Consider the following 22,043-nt stretch of genomic DNA (forward strand, 5'->3'; position numbering starts at 1 on the left):
GTATCAAAGGATATACAATGATGTAGCTTTTACCAAATATCCATCATCATATAAAACATGCATCTCTCTGAATTCTTGACTTGTGTTCTCCTAGTACCTGGAATTAGGGGTTTTCAACTAGAACTGGCCCTGCGTTCCAAGTCCTGGGCAAGAGCATAGTTTGGCTACAGAAGTAATATTCCGAGAAATGTTGGCTAGGAGACATACGGTTTTGGAAATTCTAAAAGTCATTGTTGACACTTATTTAGATAAAGTGCTGTGTAATCAGTTATGTAAAGCGTTATTTGTACAATCATAATTAAGGTGCTTAAAACAAAGCCCTGGCTAAGAAATAAGCAATAACAACATGCTGACGTGATGTGATCAAGAAGATTTTAGAGGTCAGTCAGGAATATCCCATCCTATTTGATATGTGGCCATATTTTAGACTGCCAAGAATATGTTTATTAAAAAAAGGCAATGTTGCCGATATGCGACTACCACACTGTTTAAAGCTGTGGTGCGATGAAATGAAATATTCCTAATAAATCATATAAAGATAATGAAAGCTAATTGGCGTTGATGTCCTTCCTTAAAGTGGGGTACCCCCTAAAAAAAAAAAAAATTAAAAGTCAGCAGCTACAAATACTGCAGCTGCTGGCTTTTAATAATCGGACAATTACCTGCCCCGGGGTACAGCGATGCGGGGGAACGAAGCCCCCTCGCTCCCCGCTCCGCTCGCGGCGCCGTCATGCATACTGTGGGCACCCGGCTGTGGCTTCACAGCCGGGCACCCACTGCGCATGCGCGAGCGGCGCAGGGCGCCGTGATACGCCGTACAGTCACCTGGGACACATGACAGGTCCCAGGTGAATGTGCGGCGCGAGGGGAAGTGATGTCACCAGCCCGGGCAATGAAGAAGGCAGACTACGAGGGACCCCCTAGCAACCGGTATTTAGAGGTGAGTAAAACATTTTTTTTTTGCCAATTATTTTTTTGGGATTTTTTTTACGAATTTTAAGTAGTTTTATTTTTTTGGTGGCAACACCACTTTAACCACTTAACAACCAAATGATGGCTACAGGGCGGTTGCTCAACTCTGAGAGGCAGTCATATGATGTCCTCCCAGAATTGCGCGCACTCTAGACCATCTGTGACCGCTCATCGCAGCCGTTTACCACGTGAACGCTCCATCAAATGACGGAGCAATCACTTGTAAACAAACCGGCGTCATATTAAGACGCCGGTTCCTCCCTCTCTGTACCGACAGGTACAGCGGAGGGGGAAGAGATCGGTGTCAGCAGCGCTGTGGGCTGCATCTGCAGTGCCCACATCGCTGTTCACCAAAATTTAACCCTGCAGTACCCTGCCAATACAGTGCAGTACCCGCCAATACTCTGCAGTGCGATGCCCTGCCAATACTCAGAGATACCCTGACAATACTCAGAGATACCCTGACAATACTCAGAGATACCCTGACAATACTCAGAGATACCCTGACAATACTCAGAGATACCCTGACAATACTCAGAGATACCCTGACAATACTCTGAGATACCCTGACAATACTCTGACCTGACAATACTCTGACCTGACAATACTCTGAGATACCCTGACAATACTCTGAGATACCCTGACAATACTCTGAGATACCCTGACAATACTCTGAGATATCCTGACAATACTCTGAGATATCCTGACAATACTCTGAGATATCCTGACAATACTCTGAGATACCCAGCCAATACTCTGAGATACCCTGCAATACCCAGCCATACTCGGAGATACCCTGCAATACCCAGCCATACTCGGAGATACCCTGCAATACCCAGCCAGACATCCCCACCCCCCCTCCCGCCGGTGCTTCTACCGACTCGCCAATACGATCAAAGCCAGAATTTTTTTTTTTTATTATTATTTCAGGGTTCCCAGCCTAGAGGTGAGATGCGGGGATGTTTACATTCCTTTTAAGGAATAAAAGTGATCAAAAAATTTTATTTTTGGGGAAAAAAATGTCAAACTAAAATAAAGTAAAATGAACAATAAAATTTTTTTTTTTAAAGTGCCCCTGTCCCCATGTGCTCGCATGCAGAAGCGAACGCATACGCAAGTCCCACCCACATATGAAAATGGTGTTCAAACCACACATGTGAGGTATCGCTGCGAACGTTAGAGCAAGAGCAATAATTCTAGCCCTAGACCTCCTCTGTAACTCAAAACATGTAACCAGTAAAAAAATTTAAAGCGTCGCCCATGGGGATTTTTAAGTAGCGACGTTTGGCGCCATTCCACGAGCGTTCGAAATTTTCAAAAGTGACATGTTGGGTATCTATTTACTCAGCATAACTTCATATTTCACATTATGCAAAAATTGGCCTAACTTCACTGTTTTTTTTTAAAGCACAAAACTTTTTTTTTTTTCAAAAAAAAGCATTCAAAAAATTGCTGCACAAATACCGTGTGAGATAAAAAAAATTGCAACGACCACCATTGTATTCTCCAGGGTGTTTGCTAAAACAACATATATAATGTTTTGGGGTTCTATGTAATTTTCTAGCAAATAAATGATGATTTTTACATGTAGGAGAGAAATGTCAGAATTGTCCTGGGTGCTCCAGAACGCCTGATGGCGCTCCCTACATGTTGGGCCAAAGTGTAAAAGTCTCACACATGTGGTATTGTCATACTCGGGAGTAATAGCAGAATGTGTTTTGGGGTGTAATTTGTGGTATGCATATGCGGTGTGTGAGAAAAACTGATAATATGACAATTTTGTGGGGGGGGGGGGGGGGGGGGAGAGTAAAAAAAATCTTGATTTTGCAAAGAATTGTGGGGAAAAATGACAACTTAAAAAAAACTCATTGTGCCTCTTACTTAATACCTTAGAATGTCTTCTTTCCAAAAAGGGACATTTGGGGGGTATTTGTACTTTTCTGGCATGTTAGGGTCTCAAGAATTGAAATAGGCCATCAGTACTTCAGGTGTGATCAATTTTCAGATATTGGCACCACAGCTTGTGGACTCTATAACTTTCACAAACACCAAATAATATCCACCAATTTGTACTTATTTTTACCAAAGATATGTAGTGGTATACATTTTGGCCAAAATTTATGAAGAAAAATTACTAATCTGCTAAATTTTATAACAGAAAGACATTTATTTATTTATTTATTTTTAACAGAATTTTCGGTCTTTTTTATTTTATAGCACAAAAAAAAAAACCGAGCAGTGATTAAATACCACCAAAAGAAAGCTATTTGTGTGGGAAAAAAAAAAGGACAAAAATTTCGTATGGGTACAGTGTTGCATGACTGAGTAATTGTCATTCAAAATGTGAAAGCACCGAAAGCTGAAAATTGGTCTGGTTATTAAGGGTGTTTAAGTGCCCAGTGGTCAAAAGACCAACTTAACACCATCTTCGCCACACACGCCAGTAGAGCTGCACGATTCTGGGCAAAATGAGAATCACGTTTTGCTTAGAATGAAAAGATGACGATTCTCCCCACATAAAATCTTTCACATTATACCAAAAAAAAAAAAATTGGGCAAACTACTTTTTTTTTTATTATTCATCATTAGTAATCTTTTAACCACTTCAATACAGGGCACTTAAACACCTTCCTGCCCAGACCAATTTTGAGCTTTCAGCGCTGTCATGCTACACTGTACCCAAATGAAATTTTTATTATTTTTTTCCCACAAATAGAGCTTTCTTTTGGTGGTATTTGATCACCTCTACGGTTTTTATTTTTTGCGCTACAAATAAAAAAATACCGAAAATTTTGAAAAAAAAATGTTTTTTTTTTTTCAGTTTCAAAACTTTGTAAATAAGTACGTTTTCACTGATGGGCACTGATGGGGCTACACTGATGGGCACTGATAAGGCGGCACGGATGGGCACTGATAAGGCGGCACGGATGGGCACCAATGAAGTGGCACGGATGGGCGACACGGATGGGCGACATGGATGGGCGACACGGACGGACACTGATAGGTGGCACAAATTGGCACGGATGGGCGGCACAGGTGGGCGGCACAGGTGGGCGGCACAGGTGGGCGGCACAGGTGGGCGGCACAGGTGGGCGGCACAGGTGGGCGGCACAGGTGGGCGGCACAGGTGGGCACGCACAGGCGGCACAGGTGGGCACTCATAGGCGGCACAGGTGGGCACTCATATGACGTCCGGTCAGGATTATGAAACCACTTTGCCGCCATCAATTGCCTATAGGGCGGGCGGCAAGTGGTTAAAAGAAACTGCATTTGAAAGACCGCTGCGCATATACCGTGTGACATAAAATATTGCAACAACCACCATTTTGGTTTGGACGTAGTTTACACTGCAAGACTTGCGTATTCGTTCGCTTCTGTGTGCAAGCTCACGAGGATGGGGGGCACTTTAACACTTTTTTGGAGAGCTTTTTGAGATAGAGAGCGCGTGACAGATTGCTAGAACGAGAGCATGCGACAGATTGCTAGAAGGAGCGACAAAACGAGCGAGCGGCAGAGCGAGATAGAGAGATTAAAAAGCATGCTTAAAAAAAAAAAAAAAGAAAGAAAAAACAGTATAGCAGCTCACATTTCGCCAGTGCATCTCAGTGCTGCTCATGCTTATGGTGGTGCAATGTCCCCGAGACCTCTGGGAAGAAGAAACATACTTACAGACCAATCACATTCTCTGCTGACGTCAGTTTCGGTATCTGCGCCATTTGCGTTTCACGCCGGCTCCAACGGCTTCCCCTCAGCTCAGAAAAAGGCAGCCTCACGCCACAGCCACAATAGTGCAATACGGCGTGTGCTTTTATTTTAATTTATTGGTCAGAAACCGGAATTGCGGGCGCGGCGGGCGGAGAAATGCAATAACGATTCTCCGCGATTAATCGTGCAGCTCCAGTAGCCAGCAGTATTGGACAATAACAAAAGACCTACTGAAAAAGTCCAAGTGTTGGCCTTCAACAAACTCAGAGAAAAGGATTTTAGAGCAAGTACAAAAATCAAATTTTCTCTTTTGTTCATTTAAGCCTGAGAGATATCAGTGTTTCTGCACAAGTACAAAGAAAACAAAAACCATAGCACTGGCATCACATGCAGTTTTTTTGTGCAGGAATTTGCAATGTATACGCAGTTTTTTTGCACAGGAAAAAATATAAAAACAGGACATCAACATTTTAATGCGAACAGGGCACATCCCTGACGTGCATAAAAACTGATGTAAAACGTGCATTAAAAACTCACTAAAGTGTGCATGAAAAATGTGAACTCATGTCTCTGCAAGTGAAATGTGTGCAGTTTTTATGCACATATGGTGTGACGAGGCATAGAGGACACAGTTGGCTCAATAGACTGTGGCCAAAGTGATGTCCCAAAGCAATGCCAGACATCAGGTTAGGGGTCAGAGGAAAAAAAAAACAAGTTAAAAATAGTAGAAATGATATTGCTGCCTGGAAAAACTGCAATAAGCGGTTATGTTAATATTGTAGAACTTGGCCCAAACTATGTAAAGTTTAACAAAGCTTTTTCTTCCTCACTTTCTCAGCTGTGTCCCAATGGGTACTCTTCCCTTTCACTTCCAGTGCCATTGTCAAAAAAGGGAGCGAGAGGAAATGAAAATGAGAATCCCTGTTCGCAGTAGTGTAACCAGTACTAGTACCATTGGGTGATCTGCCCCTCTATTCATGTTTTTGTGACAACCAAACATTTGGGAACTCCTATCAAATTCACTCCATGATAATGGTGTACAGGAAAAACTAATACTCCTTAAAAAGGGAGTGACACACAGGAGTAAAAACCTGATAAGTGTTTTAATCCATTTCTGCTCTATCCAGAAGAAGAAGAAAAAAAAATAGGATTTTTGACTTGCTGTGAAAATCCGATTCTCTGAGATCATTGACATACAGCACCTGCCCCTCTATGGAGTTGTAATACTTTTGATACGGCTTGTTACATAACTGAAGGCCTGTAGCAGAGGGGGGGGTTGTATATCACCTAGGACTGCCCATAGGCGTAGCCAAGTCTTTTTTTTTCTGCCTAGTGTCCTATTCCTGTAGGGGGTGATATAACCCCTATGGTTCTGAAGGAGGTGGCGTTTGTCAATGAACTCAGAGAAATAGATTTTACGGTAAGTCAAAAATCCAATTTTTCCTCATTTGTTCATTGACAGACACAGCCTTCTTTATTCAGAACCCTAGGAATGTCCCAAAGTAGTGCAAAACATGGGCACGGGGCAGCAAAAAAAAAAACAAACAAAAAAAAAACAGGCCAACCAGACAACCGGGAGCTCAGCAAGAATCTGGAGCCAAGCCCACTTGACCAGCAAAAGAAAAACAAAAAAACACCCTTCATGGGGGGGAAAAAAATAAAAATTTCCAGGACAAGAGATCCCAGCAGGGAACTAGGTCCGGTTTAAATCACCTAGGACTAGGGCTGCAACGAACGAGTATTTTCATAATCGATTAGTTAGCCGATTATTGTTTCGATTAATAATCGCCTTTAGGCTGGGTTCAGACTGAAGCGGCTACGAGAACCGGATGTGATTCGCACCGCACTGCAGTGCAAATCACATCCGATCTCTGTGCGATGCGAGTTCAGCCATACAGATAGTATGGCTGAATTTGCATCGCACCCACCGCAAAATCGCACGGGACCCTTTTTTTGGTCCGCAGCAGAATCGGATCGCATGGGTGTTCACACCATGCGATCCGATTCTTGTCCGAGTTTTCAGATCGCACTGCGATATGCGAACTGATCTGGGGGTGTCATTATGGTTTCACTGACATTCCCAGCAGTCCGCATAGGGCAGTGTGAACTGCCGGCGGGAGGCATGCGATGCGGGAACCCGCCGCGGATTCGCGGCGTTCCCGCATCACTTCAGTGTGAACCCAGCCTCAATTTAAAAAAAAGTGTGTAAAGTTTAAAAAAAAGACAATTTATTCTTAAATATCTCTATGCAGTGGAAAATCTAAATAACCAACTATATGGTTAGGGAGCAAAATCTCTAATCCACTCTGAGAATAACAGACAGAAGAGATATACTGTATATACCATTAGAGGAGAGATATACTGTATATACCATTAGAGGGGATATACTGTATATACCATTAGAGGAGAGATATACTGTATATACTATTAGAGGAGAGATAATGTATATACACTATTAGAGGATAATTCTATTAAAGGGTGAATCTGGTAAATATCAGACTCCGAGATCATTTTTTTAAAAACAATGTCTTCCTTCAAAACAAATGTCATTTTATGAATGTTTGTTCAATTTTCTAATCGTTAGTGGGGGTCAAATCGATGTTCATTTTCAACAGGGAAAATTTGGAAATAGAAAACTTCTTGGTCAAAGGAATTTTCAGACAGTGGATGTGGTTTTCAATCAGAAATTACATTCATTTTAAAAACAGAATGTTAAAAACAAGTGAATATTTTAAACATTCTTTCATTCAGCGAATGTACAAAGATTTTTCGTCTGAATATTCTCGTCTGAAAATTGATCTGGGTGGCCAGCATAAGGCTCGGTACACACCTATGCAATTTGCTTTTGATTTGTTTCTGCAGTGCTTTTTTTTTGCAAAAAACGCACTACATGCTTCCACAGCTTCTCCATTGAAGTATATTGAACCAAAAAAGCACTGTTTGGCGTAAAAAAAAAAGTCCCGGCCCTTTCCAAATACACATCGGCTGAAAAAAGCACAGATGTGAACGTGTCCCATAGGAAAACCATGTAAATGAAATGTATTGCGTTTCTGCAAAAAGCACCAAAAAACACATAGATGTGAACCAGGTCCAAGACGTTTAGTAACATTATGGGGTTAAAAAAAAAAATTAGCCCTTTATAGTACAAAAAGAGAAAATAATCACTACTGTAAAGGGTTACTTTTTTGCTGTAGAAATGTGAATATTTACAGTAGTGATTTGCTCTTTTTGTACTAGATTTTTTACCCAATTATGTTACTGCCCGATTAATCGATTATGAAAATAGTAATCGATCAATTTCAATATCGATTAGTTGTCGATTAATCGATTAGTTGTTTCAGCCTAGGGCTGCCCACGGGTGTAGCCAAATCTTTTTCTGCCTTGTGTCCTACTCCTGTAAGAGCGATATAACCCTATGGTTCTGAATAAAGAAGGCTGTCTCTGTCAATGAACGATTGAGAAAGAGTTTTGTCTATATTTAAATTTTCCTTTGAGGAACAGAAGTTTAGGGAAGTTTAAGGAAGCAGCACGGAAGATCAGGAGGTAGCAGAACTAAAAGTTGTAAACTGCAATAGTCCGGGGTAAAAGTTTTAATAAATAGTTTACTGTTGAGGTTTATATTTTGCTTAATGTGTTAAAGTGACAAACATATTCTTGTCCTCCATAACCATCCAATGCTTAAATCCTGACTTGTTTTGTGCTCCAGGAAGATAGCTTATGGAACGCAAATGCTAAATGTTCTGGCCTCAGCTTGTGCAAGTACAGTCAATGTAGCTGCGATGCCTTCCCCACCTTCCCAATTACAGAAGCCTTTGTATTATGCAAACTTATTAACAAAATACAAAGGATTTTTTTAATGGGCATCAGATGGGAGGGGCGGGTATAGCTGCTTTGTGTGCACTTTTCCCTTCTCACAGCCCCTGAATGAAACCCTTGGGAGTGCCATAAACCTGTCAGATTATCAATATAGAGAAAAGTCCAGGAGACGGCAGGCATCTCATTAGACTTAACAGTAAGCCTACACTTTTTACAAAAATGCTGGAATTCAGCCGTAATGAGCTTGTAAACCATTTCTCATTAAAGCAATTCCTTACTAGGTTTCTCTGGTGCCTCCCACCAACTTTTGTTTGGAGGGGGGGTGGAGTGATTTGGATAAAGTTGAGAGCGATAGAAAGTACTTTTTGGAGCTGAGAATACATGTTAGAACAGAATATGGTTCTATGCACACTGGACTTAAAAAAGCTTAAAAAAGCTGCCACAGGTGTTTTGCTTGTAGAAGCAGCTCAATGGTATCCTATGTGTCCATGCAACATTAGGAGGTTTAGAGATACATTTTAACCCCCCTGGCGGTATTCCCGAGTCTCGCTCGGGGTGGAATTTTTATACCAAAAGCGGTAACCCCAAGCCAGACTCATGACCGCATCGCTGAATCCAGGAGGAGGTTTACTTACCTTCTCCCTCGGACCCAGCGATGTCCCCGCGCTGTACGAGTGAGCCGTGTCTCGCTCGATTATCACGGAGCCGATCTCCGTGCCCTGTGAGCGTTGCGACGCACGGGGACCGAGATCGGCGCCAAATTCAAAACGTGAAACACATACTATACATACAGTATAATGTAATCTTACAGATTACATTTCTGTAATTATTTCACACCCCCTTTGTCCCTAGTGGTTTCTCCAGTGCCCTGCATGCAGTTTTATATAAAAAAAACTGTTCTTTATGCCTAGAAACTGGAGATTGTCCATAGCAACCAAAACTGTCCCTTTACATCAAAAATGATTTTAAACTAGCTAGAAAACAGCGATAATAAATGAGAATCACTCGCAGAATTGAGCGATAGCGATTTGTGGGGAGATCCGTCATCAAATACTGAAAAGTAATGACAGCGACAATTCTGCAACTGAGCAAATTTCAGTGTTTTTGATTTGATTACATTATTGAATCATTTTTATTATTGTTATATTATTATTTGGTACAATTATTTATAATTATTTATGATTTCATTTTTCAAACTTTATCATACCGGGATGTCTGCTATCTCTGGTTTGGACAGATTTATGTGAGTTATTGCTAAGAATTACAGGACTACATAATAAAACGCCAAATTATCATGCAAAATAATTGTACCGCTTTTAGCACCTAAAATCTGAAATAATCATACCGCCAGGGAGGTTAAGCTCAGAGTTTAAAGGCACGAAAGAAAACCCTTCTGGTTTGTGTTGAGAGTTTTCTACCAATAGAACTCGCAATTTTTGTTTTGTTTTTTAAACGGTGTGCATGGACTCTAAAAGTTCTCCAGGCCCCTGCCATTTTAAGCTAAAGAATGCAAAGAGTTTAATACAATTTTAACTAGAACCCAACCACCATTCCCCAAGAGACCATTTGTTAAAGTTCTATGCATGCCTACCTTATGCCCAGGAATATGCTTCAAATCATTGAGGTAAAACACTTCAACATCATATGGCTTTCCTTCAACATTGAAAATGTATGCTGGGACCAATTTGTTAAGGACTGGTGTGGCAAAATAATCTGCAAACTCTCTGCAGTTTATAGTAGCAGACATCAAAACCACCTGTCAAAAGAAAAAGAAAAAAAAACTTGTTATATATGCAGTTTTGTTTTCTTTATTTATGCAATGAATATGAAGATATATGGGGGGGGGGGGGGGAATCCCCCAATAGGGTTCAGCACACTTGTTCCCAGCTACAAACCAATAAAAATTTAATTTTTGTACTCCCCGTAAAATCCTCTTCTCTGAAGTTCATTGGCAGACACAGCACCTTTAATCTTGACCTTAGGGCTATATCGCCACCTTCAGGAGAGGACTAAGCAGAACATGTAAAAAAACAGCAAAACTGCACAGTACCGCCAAGGGGGCGATCCTACTGGCTATGAACCCTCAATCTGATTCCAGCAGCTCATTCGTCAAAAAGCAGTACAAACGTCAATAGGAGGGGTGGGTGCTGTGTCCGTCAATGAACTTCACTGAAAAGGATCTTACGGCGAGTACAAAAATCCCATTTTCTCATTCATTGACGGACATAGCACCTTTAACCTTGACCTTAGGGACGTCTCCAAGCAGTGTCAAAAAACGAGGGGTGGTTACAGCAAGGAAATAAACTCCACCCATAACAACCAGAACTCCTCAACAGAGTTGCAACCTTAAACAGCCGCCTGTAAAACCTTGCAGACTAGGGAGGCATCCGATATTAAAAAAAAAATGTAAAATTTTGTGAAAGTTTTAACGGACGACCAGGTTGCCGCTTACACACCTGGGAAACGGACGATTTATGTCAAAGCCCAGGAGGCACAGATTGCCCTGGTCGAATGTGCCTTGACAGGAAAGGGGGGCTCTCGCCCCCTTATGGAATAAGCTTGAACCACGATCTGTCTGATCCACTGAGAAATGGTGGTCCAGACAGCCAGTCCAATCTTCGGACCAGCCAATACAAACTGCGAGTCCGACTTCCAAAAATGAGCTGTAGCAGACAGATGCAGAGCCCGGATCACTTCCAAAAGATGCAAAGCAACCTCTTTAGGATGTGATGGCCGAGGGCATAAGGACAGAAGCACAATGTCCTCATTTAGATGAAATGCCGAAACAACCTGTGGAAGAAATGAAGGCTGCGGACGCAGCACCGCCTTATCCTTTTGGAAGATCAAGTAGGGATGATGAGGCCGCCAACTCAGAAACCCTCCTGGCAGATGTAATAAGCACTAGAAAGGCTACTTTCTGAGAGAGTGTCAATAAGGGGAGCTCCCTAATGTTTTCAAATGGCGGTATCTGAAGCACTGAGAGCACCAGATTCAAATCCCACGAAGGCAGCGGTGGTCGAACCAGAGGGGCCATATGTAGAACCACCTGAACAAAATCCCGCCGGCCTCCACTCTGCAAAGCAGACGTGGCAACAGTTTGAGCGGAGGGAAGGTGTAAATCAACCAGGGCTGCTGCCATGGAGCCACCAACGCGTCTGACACATCAGGCCAAGGATGTCTTGTCCTGGACACAAACCTCTGCACCTTTAGATTGAGCCATGAGGCCAGGAGATCCACATCTGGTGTGCCCCACCGCAGGTAAAGAAGCCTGAACACCTCCGGATGCAACAACTATTCTCCTGGGTCCAGCATCTGGCGACTAAAGTAGTCCACCTGCCAGTTTTCTACTCCCAGGATGTATATGGCCAAAAGGGCCGGTACATGTCGCTCTGCCCACCGGAGGATGTGAGCAACCTCTCGTGCTGCAGCCAAGCTCCTTGTTCCTCCTTGATGGTTGACATATGCCACAGCCGTGGCATTGTCTGACTGGATCCTGATCGGACGCCCTCGTAGCCTCATTGACCACGTGGAGAGCCATAGCCTGATCGCTCGAAAATCGAGCACATTGATCAGCAACTGGGATTCCTCCCACGGCCAGATGCCCTGGGTCCACTGTATCCCCAGCAATCCACTCTAGCCGGTCAAGCTGGTATCCATTGTGATCACTGTCCAACGAAGAGGCAGGAACGTTTTTCCGGACCAAAGGGCCGGAGACCAGAGAGAGTCCCTGACTAATTGGCTCTACCGAATCTGCAGATCCAGGGATAATGGAGATTTGTCCCATTTGGACAGTATCTCCCTTTGCAAGACTCTTGTGTGAAATTGGGCGTATGGTACCGCCTCGATGGAGGTTACCATGAGGCCCAAAACTCGCATGCAGAAACGCAGCAACGACCACCTGCGGGGTTCATCAACAGGTTCACCATGGCTCAGAGTTTGCAGTTTGTCTAAAGGGAGAAACACTCTTGCTTCCACGGAGTCCACCAGTAAACATAGGTACTCCAGGTGCTGAGTCGGCACCAGTACCAACTTCTTGAGGTTCAACATCAACCCAAACTCCTGTAGAGTTTGCATGGTGATCACCATATCCTTCCTTAATTCTGAGGCGGAAGCTGCCTCCAGGAGGTTGTCTAGGTAACACACGATTGCAATCCCACGTTGTCGCAACAATGCCAAAATTGGAGCAAATACTTGGGTAAAGGCTCGGGGTGCTGATGCCAGACCAAAGGGGAGAGCCAAACTGGTAGTGCTCTTCCCCTACTGCAAAAAGCAGAAACCTCTGCTGCCTGAGGCATATGGGTAAATGCAAGTACGCGTCCTGGATATCCAGAGACACCAGGGTGTCACCTGATGGAGTGCAGCGACTACGGAGCGAACGGATTCCATTCTGAACCTTAGTACTTAAAGCCGTTGAGGGCATTTAGGTCCAGAATTGGACATACCCCTTCCTTTTTGGAGACTACAAACAGACTGGAGTAAAATCCCTGAAATGTTTCCAGCTTTGGAACAGGTACTATCACCCCACAACTGAGCTTATTGCCCCAAACAGGGCCTCCCGGTGAGCCCGGAGTAAAGGTACGCTAGAGGGAAAAAAACTTTTTGGTGGCCAAGAGAGAAACTCTATCTTGTAGCCCGATGAAATCAGCTTGCAGGCCTTCTGGTCAGACAACTGAAAGGCTGAACAAGCTACAAACTCCAGAAGGCAACCCCCCCACCCGAGTGTAGAGCGGGGGCAAACCTTCATGCAGTAGTACTTTTGCTCGCAGGCTTGCGAGACCAGGGAAGCTTTTGTCCCTCAGTAGTCGCCCTGTCGGACTGGGAGTGCTTACCTGATGTCCTGGGCAGACAAAAAAGCCTCTTTTGAGTGGAAAAGGAGGGACTTTGTCTACGGCGTGGCTCCTTAACCTTCTTGGACTGTGGGAGCAACGTGCTCTTCCCACCTGTGACATTTTTAATATCTGTCATCCAGCAAAGCTCCAAATATCCGCTCACCAAGGAAGGGCAAATCCGTCAGAGCTTTTTTAGATGCCTGGTCCGCAGACCAGCATTTCAGCCAGATTAGGAACCATTGCAACACTGCTGATAACGATGCTCTGAAGAACAGGGGATGTGTATACAGGGCTGCATCACAGACATACTTGAGGCTGTGCACCAGCTGGTCATCTAGTTCTACGCAGACTGGAGGAGACATGCTTCTCCAGCTCAAGGTGCAATAGTTTTGCCCACTCATTAAGGGTCTGCGTCACCAATGCCGTGGCCGTTTTTACCCCCCTTGCGCACACAGGCCACCTCCACCCTGGCAACAAACATTTCCAGGACCACTGACAGTGTCCAAAGGCACTGCACTATTTGCAGGCGAGCCGGTTGTAATTGCAGGAAGGTCTGGGATAGAAACGGCAGCTTCTGATGCCATACTGACCCACCCTGTCTGCCACCCTTGGGGACTTAGGACAAGGTGCTCAATCACAACCTCCTAGCTGCTAACAGACTGAGGGGCCCCACCACAGGACTCACCACCCTGACCGAGTGCTGCGCCATGCTGTCGCTGATCGCTGTGTCCTGTGTCAGTCACAAGTATCCAGGAGTAAAAACCGTGCTGTTCTGAGGCACAGGATCCAGCGCTGGGTAGAAAAACCGCGCTAAGGCTACAGGAAAATGGTCGCCGGCCCTTTTTGTATAGGAAAAAACTAAAAAAAATGGCCACCGCACTTCGAGCAAATGGCCAACGGCCATGCTGCTTACAGAGACAAACAGAAAATGGTCGACATACACCGCACCACAGCCCAGCATCAGCGGGGGGTTTACACACACTCCCAAACTCTTACAGCAACCAGAAATGTGTCTACACTTCAGACTGTCAACCAATTCTCCAGGGTCTCGACTCTCAGAAAAAAGCTTGGGGTTTTAAGTAATCCTCGGACCTAAATCGTGCATTTAACTTAAAATGTAAAAAAACTCAAATAATGGCTGTGTTTTGAATTTTTTTATCCCTGGAGATAAAGCATTTTACTAATACACAGAGATCGGAGAGTTCATGTTGAGCGCAAAAAAAAAAAAAAGATCAAAACTAATTTTAATTGACCCAATTTCAGTTACTAATATAGCGCCGACAATTTACGCAGCGCTTTACACATTGTACATTCAGAATAACCCCTGCCCTCAAGAAGCTTACAATCTAGTGAAAAGTCCCTACCTCAAATTCATATCTACACATACTCTGGCCAATGTTTTCGATAACAATGTACCGTTCCTATCGGAAAAAAATGGGAAAGGTTCCATAATTGCAATTCTCTTGATAATTTACAAACAAACCTGCTTCCCTGTCAAAAATGTTAGCATACAAGATATTGGCAATAATAGGAATCCAGAATTCACATGGTGCTTCAACCAGAGCTCAATTCATTGCAAACTATTTTATATTTCCACTAGCCCAGGGCAAAATTTAGAAACTAATTCAAGTGAACATGAGAAAAATCTTAATCACAACACATTACACTGGTCACAGATGAATGCCATCTAGCCAACGGGGAAAAATGGATTTACTTAATACTAACCAGGGTAATTTTAACCTAGCTATACCCAACCTAACATATGGCAGTTTCTTTTCAGATCATTTTTGTTGAAAGATTTTTCATTTACAATTTACGTTATACATTTGTAAGGTATTCAATGGTAAATTTAACAGTGGTACAGTTGTCATCAACATAGCATTATAACATCCAGCATCTATATAATAACTCCAAGAATACATGTCAGAATTTTTTACATCAATGGTGTTGTATGCGAGCATAAACTGTGGATCAAATTGTTAACCTAGCCTTAACTCTGGGTTCTTTCCAGAGAGTAATAGAAAAACCTTACAGCATACAAAAATTTTAAACAATAAGGGTATCACTTAATCTGTCTAGTGCTGATCCAAGGTTCCCATCGAGCATAAAAGCGGGAAGACTTTCCATCTAAGCTGGCCATAATCTGCTCATATTTGAAAGTTTCATCTACTTTGACAACCTCACTAATATTCGGGGAATTGGTTGATTACCAATTGTCAGTCTTGCCACCATCAAAATCTGTATTACCATTGATCTAAGAGAGGGTGGATAGTGATCTACATGCATGCTTAGTATGGCCATTTCCGGGGTTACCTGTTTTTATGATACCTGTAGTTTTGGATATTAATTTGACTACAGCTCTCCAAAAGCTCCTAAGACTGGGGCATTCCCATAACATGTACAATAATACATAATATAATAAAAGTACCTACTTTGTCACAGCCATGCCAACATTCATTAGAGCTTTCCTTCGAGAATTTTGCTTTAATATAAGGAGTGTAATACCACCTGACGAGTAGTTTCTGAGCCGATTCCCAGTGAGTTGTGCATCTAATATAGCAATAGTTAAAGTTAATGGCTTTTTTCCACTGATCCTCTGTAAAAGATGCAGAGAGGTCTCTTTCCCAATTTTGAAGTGATGGTAGATTAGTAAAAAAAATTCTTTTGTTGCAACCGGTTCTAAAAAAGGGAGATCCCTTTGCATAGTTTTGTCATGTCATATTCCAAAATGCCCAGGCCTGATGAGGAATTTTGATAGGTGTCAAAGGGTGTGACCTTAGAAAGGTTGCGATTCTCATGTACATGTAGTGATCTGACTCGGGAAGTGAATATTTTTGGGCTAGTGTCTTAAAGTAGATGACTCTTCCCTGACTCAGAAGGTCTGTAATGTAATTCCTTTTTTTTCCCCAAGACGCTAATGTAAGGTCACTAATAAACGTGCATATTGAGGATAAAGGAGTGTGGACTTCAGTAAGAGTAGAGCTATGTTCCATGTATTGGCAGAACTTTCTCCAGGTGTCCATTACCAGTTGTATAATAGGGTGTGAGGATCTAAACTTTTTGTTTGAGAAGGAGTTCGCTAGTAGTGTAGAACGTAGGGAGTTAGGCCTCATCCACGAGCTTTCTATTGCGGCCCAGTGTTTTAATGCATGCGGTTAGAGTCAATATTTCACTTGATCCAATATGCTTGCTAAGTAATCTCGTAGAACCGGAAGTCCCATTCCTCCTACCCTTCTACTTCTGGACAGGGAAGATTGGGGGAATCTTGGTTTTTTATCTGCCCATACAAAATTTGTGGAGTTGAGTCTGAACTGTCTTGAAAAAGTTGCAGGGATAGAAATTGGGAGGGCTCTGAAGAAACATAAGAGCCTTGGTAGAATAGTCATTTTATATGCTGCCAGTCTTCCCATCGATAAGTAAAAAACTTTCAGTCTGTTTAATTCTTGCTGAAAGGAGGAGATGAGAGGCGCATAGTTCATTTTAAATAAGTTGGAACTTTGTGTCGTTAATTGAATGCCCAGGTATTGAATGGGCTTATCTGCCCATGGATATGGGTATTGTGAGGCCAATTATTTTTGTAAAATTTCTTCTACATTTATAGCTAGTAGGTTTGATGTGGAAGCATTGACTTTGTAGTATGAGACTTGGTTGAAATGTTTTAGCCTACCACGTACAGCTGGTAGGGAAGTCTTAGGGTCCGATAGGGATAAAATTACATCGTCAGAGAATGGGCTTGTTTGGAAATTGGAATGCCAGAAATACTTAGCTGGGATCTTATTTTTTCGGCAAGGGGCTCCATTAGATGGGGGAATATTAAAGGTGACAGCAGGCACCCTTGCCTTGTTCCGTTGGTGATATTAAAGCTGTCAGAGAACATACCTTCTGTGTAGACCATTGCGGAGGGATTGGTGTATAGTGCTAAGATGGCTGAATTTATTTTGCCAAATATTCCAAATTTGTCTAGTACTTGTCTAATGTATCCCCAGTGGATTCTATCAAAGGCCTTCACCACATCTAATTAGAAGAGCAGAGAAGGAACGCTTGATGATTCCGCGGCATGGATCAGATTAATAACTTTGATTAAGAGCTTTGATCATCTGCTAAAAGAGGAAGGTCTTGAGTTTTTTCCTAAAAGCCAGGTGATTTTCTTCCAGGCGGATGTTGATTGGTAGAGCATTCCATAGCCGAGACCCTTGGACAGCGAATCGCCGATCCCCCTTGAATTTATACCGGGCTTTGGGCACGAGGAGGTTTTTGTTGGCTGATCGAAGACTGCGGTTTGGTGTGCAATGATTTATTTTCTCCATTAGGTATTGCGGAGCTTCTCTATGCACGCATTTGTGGGTGAGGCAAAGGGTCTTGAACGTGATCCGATTTTTTACAGTTAGCCAATGTAAGCTCCTCAGCGAAGGAGAGATGGATTCCCAGGTTTTTTTCCTGTTATCAGCCTTGCCGCCGTGTTTTGGATCAGTTGTAATCGTGCAAGTTGATATTGTGGTAATCCTATGTAAAGCAAGTTTGCGTAGTCCAGTCATGAATTATTGATTGTTCCAACTACCACTGCTTTGTAATTCTTTGGGATAAAAGGGATGAGTCTGCGCAGCATGCGCAGCAGATGGTGGGATCCACTGACTACTGCTCCTATTTGCGCATCCATTGACATTTGTGCATTTAAAAAAAAACAGAGACTCTTGGCTTTGGTCTTTGGGGAGATAGTCTGCCCAAAGACAGTTGGTGGAGACAAGGAGGTTTTGGTTGCAGGCTTATGATTTGGGTGTAAGATAAGAAGCTCTGTCTGATTCGTTCAGCTGGAGGGAGTTAGTGGTCATCCAGTCCTCTATTGATTTGAGGCAGTTTTCAAGTTGTTGGTGATCTTTTTTTCCATTGATCCGGAAATAAAGTTGTGTGTCGTCAGCATAAGAGTGGAAGCAGAGATCTGAGCATCTGACGATTTGAAGGAGTGGGCGAATGTAAATGTTGGAGAATGGGTGACAAAGGAGAGCCTTGAGGGACTCCGCAGGTGACTGCCCGAGTTTCGGAGAGGAATTTTCCTAGTTTCACTGTCTGTGACCGATTTCCTAGGAAGGACGCAAACCATTGGAGATCTGTGTCTTGGACTCCGGCTACTTCTGTGAGGCGGACAAGTAGAGTATTGTGATCTACTGTATCAAACGCTGCACTTGGGTCTAGCAGTACGAAGAGACACGGCTCTCAGTCATCTGCTGCTTCGAGGGCGTCCTCCCAAATCTTGGGGAGAGCTGTTTCTGTTCCATGACCCAGGTGGAAGCCTGATTGCAGCTGGTCCAGGAGTTTGTGAGTATCCAGGTGGAGTTGTAGCTGATGTACTACAGCTTTCTCCATGATCTTCAAAATGGTTTTAAGGCTTGTAATTGGCCTACGGTTGTTTGGATCCTGAGGGTCCAGGTTTGGTTTCTTGAGTAGAGGTTGGAGGATGCCTTGTTTGAGGATGCTGGGAACAATCCTTTCATGGAATGATCGGTTTATGAGGTGGGTTATGGTTGGAGCCACAATGTCGGAGCATTCTTTCAGTAGTTTTGTGGGGATGATGTCAATAGGTGAGGTACTGTCACGCAGTTCATTAATGATGTTTTTTGCGGTGTCTACGGTAATTGGGGATAGTGAAAATTTCGGCGGTTGCGGTTGGGTAGGGTTACTATTGTGGCCGCTAACATTTCTGGAGGGAAAAAGGTTTTCAAGGTAGCCATTTTGAATATTTGTAGTAAATGTGGGCTTATTATGGGATAGAATGTGCGGTAATATTCAGATGAGAATCCGTCTGGGCCTGGGGACTTATTGAGTGGTAGTGACAATTGTTTTTTTGAAGTTCGCCTAATGTAAAGGGGTCATTTAAATTTGTGAGTTGATCGTGAGTGAATTTTGGCATGGATATGGAATCCAGGAACACCTAAATCGATTCCTGAGAGGGTTGTGGGATAGAGGTGTCTTCCTGTAGGTTGTAGAGTTTGTTGTAATAGTCCCGGAATGCATTAGCGATTTCCTTTGGGTTAGTTTAGTGCCCGTGATGGGGTGGAAAATAAATAGTATTTTCTGTTTTATTGTTTTCTCTTTTATCTGCTTAGCTAATAATTTCCCGGCTCTATTTCCCTGGCAGTAGAACATGTGATTATGTTGCAAAATTAGTAGGAGTCTGAGCTCATGCCTAAATCCATCTAGTTGGGAGCTAGTGGTCGGATCAGGTGATATTTTATTTGAAGACTAATTTGTCAATCTGACATATTAGATCCTGAACCTTCTGGGTCCGTTGTTTTTTGGCAATACTGCTTATTTTCATAAGAACCCCTCTCATATACACCTTGTGACAGTTCCAAAGCGTGAAAGGGTCTGAAACAGACAGGCCATTAACGCTAAAGAACTCAGAGTTCAGAGGAGGTTTTTAAAATCTGGGTGTTCAAAGAGAAAAGAGTAATTTTTCCATCTATTTGCCTTGGTCTCTGTGTGGGCCCCCACTTCAATGGAAACTGGGTCGTGATCTGGCCATGTAATATGTACCATTGACGTACTGACATTTTGCAGGAGATATTTGTCCACCAAAAAGAGATCAATTCTTGAGTATGTGCGGTGCACACTCGAGAAGTAGAAATAGTCCCGTTCTGTCGAGTGCTGACACCATCACACAAGTTTTCTGAGGCCATGAAACGCGAAAGGGTAATTCTCTCCCTAGATTTAGAGGAACCAAATGAGACATCTGATTGGTTGGGTATGGCATTAGAGTCGCCGCATAGTATGGTATAACCCTTTCGCGTTGCATTTACCCGTTTCCAAACCTTATTTAAAAAGGACAGCTGTTTCACATTAGGCAAATAAATGTTCACTATAGTGTAAACGACATTGTTTACCTCACCCACAAGGATAACATATCTGCCCAATGTGTCTATTTCAGTGTGAATACATTTAAAAGATAATGTCTGATGAGGATGGCTATTCCCCCATTTTTCTTTTGGGCGTTTGAGCAAAACACCATTGGGAAACAACGGTTCTGAAGATTTGGGGGTTTACAGGCTAAAAAATACGTCTCTTGTAGGCATAAAATGTCACTCTAACCGTCAAGCTTCTTTCCAGAGCATGCTTCTTTTTTGAGGGCTATTCAGCCCCCTAACATTGAATGCTGAGATTTTAAACCCCATGGTATGAATTGTGAAGGCTAGTCCTTGCTGGAGACCTTGGATCTTTGGCACTTGCTATGTAACAAGTCGTGTTCAATAAGTGAGTCCGCAAATTCAGATCTGGAATGATAAATCCAAGTGTAAAGCGTCTTAACGTAAATATAGATGTGGCGTGCACTGGAGAGTTAAACTCTTAGTCTCCGGTTTAGAAAAAATGAGAAAAAACAAACAATTCAAGTGAATCAGTAGGGATAAGATCTCGTAACCTTCAAAGGGGTGAAAAGAGAACTGATTATAGTACCACGGATATACCGGAGCTACACATGAGTTGCAGAGTACTATTATCTGAGCTATCAGTCGTTCATATCACCCGGCCAGGCTGCAGACGGGACGAGGTAAGGCGGCCATCAGCGGTGAATTCTTTTCTAGGTCCAGAATACGGCACTCTCGCAAAAGGTGTATGCCTTCCTCCACTGATTTAATACTGAACATTTTCCCGTCTTTTGTGATGAGTTTTTCCGGATAGGCCCATTTGTATGTAATCTGATGGTTTCTTAGAGGCTTAGTGATGGTGGCCAGGTTCCTTCTTTGCATTGTGTAAGCCGATAGGTCTGGGTAGAAGGATAAGTCATGTGCAGAAGCTTGTGCATTTTCCGGATTACTCACGAGTTGGAGGAACCTCTTTGGTTTGGAAGAAGTGAATCTGCGCAAGTGGCAAGTGATCTGGTAGGTTTCTAGGTTTAGGCAGCATATGGATCCTATCTATAGATAGGTCTGTTAGAGAGGCCTCTGGAAGTGCTTCTTGAATCATTTGTTGCAATTATGCTTTCAAACTGAGGTTTTAACCGACTCGGGTATCCCACGGATTTTGATGTTGTTCCTTCTCGAACGATCTTCAAGATCGGCCAATTTTGCCTTTAGTAGTTGTAAATCGTCTTCTCTCTCATTATGGGCATCAATAACTGTTAAAAATAACTGCAAATTCCCTCATCTTATGTTCTATATGGGCAACTCTTAACTGCTTTGACCTCCTCTTTAAAATGCTTTGTGAGGGTCATGATATCTGCATGCAAGGTACTGCGGAGGGACACCAACATGTCCTTTAGGGTAGTATTGATTACCGGTTGATTTTTGGTAGGAAATTCTAATATAGAGCACTGAAGTTCCCTAGTGTCATTAAGATAAGTGTTAACATCCTCCTCCACATCTTTCACTTGTATATGTTGCAATTTAGCTTTAACAGGGCTTGAAGCTGTGGAAGATGGCTGCAAGGGGTTGCTGCAGCCTTCATGAGTTCCATGAGGGTGAGATTCCTGGCATAGTGCTGTTTTTGTGTGCAGAAAGCCTGCAACACTGTCACTGTGCTTACCGGCACCATCTTGGGTCTGGATATTGCGGGGATGTTGGTAAAAGTCTGTCATTCTGCTTAGCCTCCAATCCTCTTTCCTTTTCCTAGACATAGCCCCACGGTGTGCCCGACTTTGTGGGAGCTGAAACAGCTGCGTTTGGATGCTCAGGGGCTTAGTAATATGCTCCAGTGTACGTGCAGAAGACGGAGCTCTCTCAACGCGGCCAT

The 22,043-nt window shown here is 43.0% G+C and overlaps 1 protein-coding gene across 3 annotated transcripts in view; it reads right to left on the reverse strand.

Annotated features, from left to right (window-relative positions):
• TDRD9 (tudor domain containing 9) overlaps nucleotides 1–22,043 on the reverse strand; it is a 391,054-nt gene that overhangs the window by 218,587 nt on the left and 150,424 nt on the right. For all 3 annotated transcript variants that reach the window (XR_013270091.1, XM_077467571.1, XM_077467570.1), the window contains exon 7: nucleotides 10,085–10,249. Coding sequence is in view for 2 of the 3 variants with exons in the window: in XM_077467571.1 (XP_077323697.1) it covers nucleotides 10,085–10,249 (165 nt within the window). In the remaining variant the exon portion in view is untranslated. The remainder of the gene's footprint in view (nucleotides 1–10,084; nucleotides 10,250–22,043) is intronic.

Source organism: Lithobates pipiens, unplaced genomic scaffold, assembly GCF_037356315.1.
Source record: "Lithobates pipiens isolate NorthernLeopardFrog02 unplaced genomic scaffold, aLitPip1_a1.2 Scaffold_57, whole genome shotgun sequence".
In the NCBI taxonomy this organism is placed as follows: Eukaryota; Metazoa; Chordata; class Amphibia; order Anura; family Ranidae; genus Lithobates; species Lithobates pipiens.